The 2,466-nt window shown below is 39.6% G+C and overlaps 1 protein-coding gene across 1 annotated transcript; it reads left to right on the top strand.

Moving 5' to 3' along the window:
• Positions 1-1,179: 1,179 nt before the first annotated feature.
• LOC127938195 (tumor necrosis factor ligand superfamily member 6-like) lies at positions 1,180-2,202 on the top strand. Its single transcript, XM_052534631.1, has 3 exons — positions 1,180-1,183; positions 1,291-1,532; positions 1,888-2,202. Exons 1-3 carry the CDS (start codon positions 1,180-1,182, stop codon positions 2,014-2,016), a joined length of 375 nt encoding a protein of 124 aa, XP_052390591.1. The 3' UTR covers positions 2,017-2,202.
• The last annotated feature ends 264 nt before the right edge of the window (positions 2,203-2,466 follow it).

Raw genomic sequence — 2,466 nt, 5'->3', positions numbered from 1 at the left:
ATGAAAGTGGTGTGCGATGTTTTGGCTTTCAAGTGCATTCAACCTCACAACCTCATGGGAAGGCCTATTATTCACCACATCATCACCACAAAGAGGAAACATCAAACTTTCATTTAACTAGTAAAACCCCTGTGAATGGATTAACAGGAATTTGTTCATAAAATAAGGAATTAATGATGATTAAACATTAAAGACTTTCTAAAATGTGTAGACTTTGATATTATCTAAAATAGATACCTATGATTTAATTTACGATATAATTAGTATTATGGGCTTAGGGTTTATTGATTTTTTATTTTTATTTTAAGAAAGTTAAAGTGTAGTGCCATTGCTACACTTGATTAAATTGGCTTTGGTGATTATTTTGTGATAATTGCAACCTACAGAAACATGCAACACTTTCTTCTAACATTGTTCTGCAAGTTCAGATGGATGGCCTTTTGAGTCAAGTTGTCCCCTTTATTTATATAGTGCTTTTAACAATACAGATTTTGTCAAAGCAGCTTTATAGTATCAAATAGGAAAATAGTGTCAATACAAAACGACAATAGAAAACATTAAATTTTCAGTTAAAGGCAGTTCATTATTGAATTCAGTGATGTCATCGTCCAGCTCAATTAAGTTTAAATAATATCTAAGCAGTCAAGTCTATGATATTGCTGGAAATTAAGTGCAAGCAATTTTGAAACTAGGCTCAGTCAGCGGGGCCAGTTCTCCTCTGGCCAGATGAACCAGCAGGTTGATGCAGGCTGCAGCAAAAACACATTGTCCTCTGCACAATGTGTTTTTGCTGCAGCCTGCATCAACCTGCTGGTTCATCTGGTTCCTGTGGTCTTGCCCTGGTGGTCGTCTGAGACAAGGTCTTTACTGGGGATCTTTCTCTGGGGCTCATTCTAGTTGTCTTGATCTCTACTGAAATTCAGGGCTGTAAAGGTCCTCTCTAGGTGCTGATCCACCATCTGGACTAGATCTGGATGACTGCACTGACCATCTGATCTGGATACAGACTGGATCTGGTTGGCTACAGTGACCTTGTAATAAGACAGAAACAGATATTAGTGTAGATGCCATTCTTCTTAAAATGTAACAAGTACATTGTGTGTGATTGGAAGTGTTCCCAGTTCCTATTGACCTTATTAATGCAGCCTAACAGTCCTTGAACGGATTTGAGTAATAGCAATGTGTAAGTGTGTTATGTGTAAGCCAGGATAAAGATATACGCCTTTAATTAATCTAGATTTAAACTGACAGACTGTGTGGAAGCAAATCTCAGTGCTCTCAATGTCAAAGGTGTCAAGTACATCAACGGTGGCCTTCTGGTCAACAAGACCGGTTTGTACTTCGTTTACTCCCGCGTGGAGTTTATTTCACCCATGTGCAACTCCAGAGACACTTATACACACATAATGAGTCGACAGAGAAACGGACACAACCGGATAATCATGGAAGATCACCAAGAGGGGTTTTGTATGGAGGGTAGCAAACATCTGTGGATGACCGGCTGTAATGCCAAGCCAGCAGAGGGAGCCCTCGCCTGAGTACTGACTGTGTTCCACTCCCTCTGCTTCACCTGTAACTTCCTGTTTGGTAGACATTTAAGCGTGGCCGGAGCCACAAGCACTTGCGAAGTATTGCCAGTCTGTCTGCCTTACCGAGCGTTCTTCCCATTGCCATAGTTTGCCTTATTGTGTATGATCTTTGCCTGGTTTCCCTGTTTCTGCCTTTTGGATTTGCCCACTGTCTTGTTGTTTGGATTGGACTGCCTATCTGTATATGTACCTCTGCCTTCTAATGTTTAAGATTCTCTGCCTACTGTTTTGGATATGTCTGCTGTGGATGTTGTTAAAATACTGCACATGGATTCTAACGCCGCCTCCGGGTCATTAGACTGGCAGTCATTTAGGCTCACTTCAGCATCTCAGGCAGTCCGACTGGCTGTTTGTCAATGTCTCAAACCCCAAACTGATCAGCAAAAATTATCACAGCAACTATTTTGGCCTCTTCAAGATCAACTGATCATGGAGGACACTTAGGTGGTGCATATGAAGGACATGATTGTGATTTCAGATGAAGAGGTCGGCTGAGATCCTCAGAGTTTCACATTTGATTTTGAATGTATCAGTTGCCTGTAGCCATTAAATTCTTTAGAAATGTCATGCAGAAGAGTTTCAGATTGAAAGAACACTAATACGCTTCTGTATCAGGAGAAATTTTATTAAATCTAAATATTTATTTTCTCTAAAGTCTGATTGTATATTCATAGGATCAGTGGTCATATTGACTGAGTAATATATCAATAATGGTTAAGAAAAGTGCTCAATAAAAAATAGCAAAAACTATTGTTGATTTCAAAAGTGAATCAAGGTAGGATGTGTCACTCTGAGATGAGTTACATTTTGTGTCGAGGTTTTTCCATGGCCACTAATACTAGCATGTAATAAGTGGGTTGGCTGTCTCTGGAAATTA

Source organism: Carassius gibelio, chromosome A20 (genome assembly GCF_023724105.1).
Source record: "Carassius gibelio isolate Cgi1373 ecotype wild population from Czech Republic chromosome A20, carGib1.2-hapl.c, whole genome shotgun sequence".
NCBI lineage: Eukaryota > Metazoa > Chordata > Actinopteri > Cypriniformes > Cyprinidae > Carassius > Carassius gibelio.
This window is presented reverse-complemented; position numbering and strand designations above follow the sequence as displayed.

What these genes read in the sequence shown, in the direction of transcription:
- LOC127938195 (XM_052534631.1), top strand. An exon ending in AGCCAGCAGAGGGAGCCCTC is followed by an intron (nt 1,533 to 1,887) that starts GCCTGAGTACTG and finishes CCGGGTCATTAG; the next exon opens with ACTGGCAGTCATTTAGGCTC.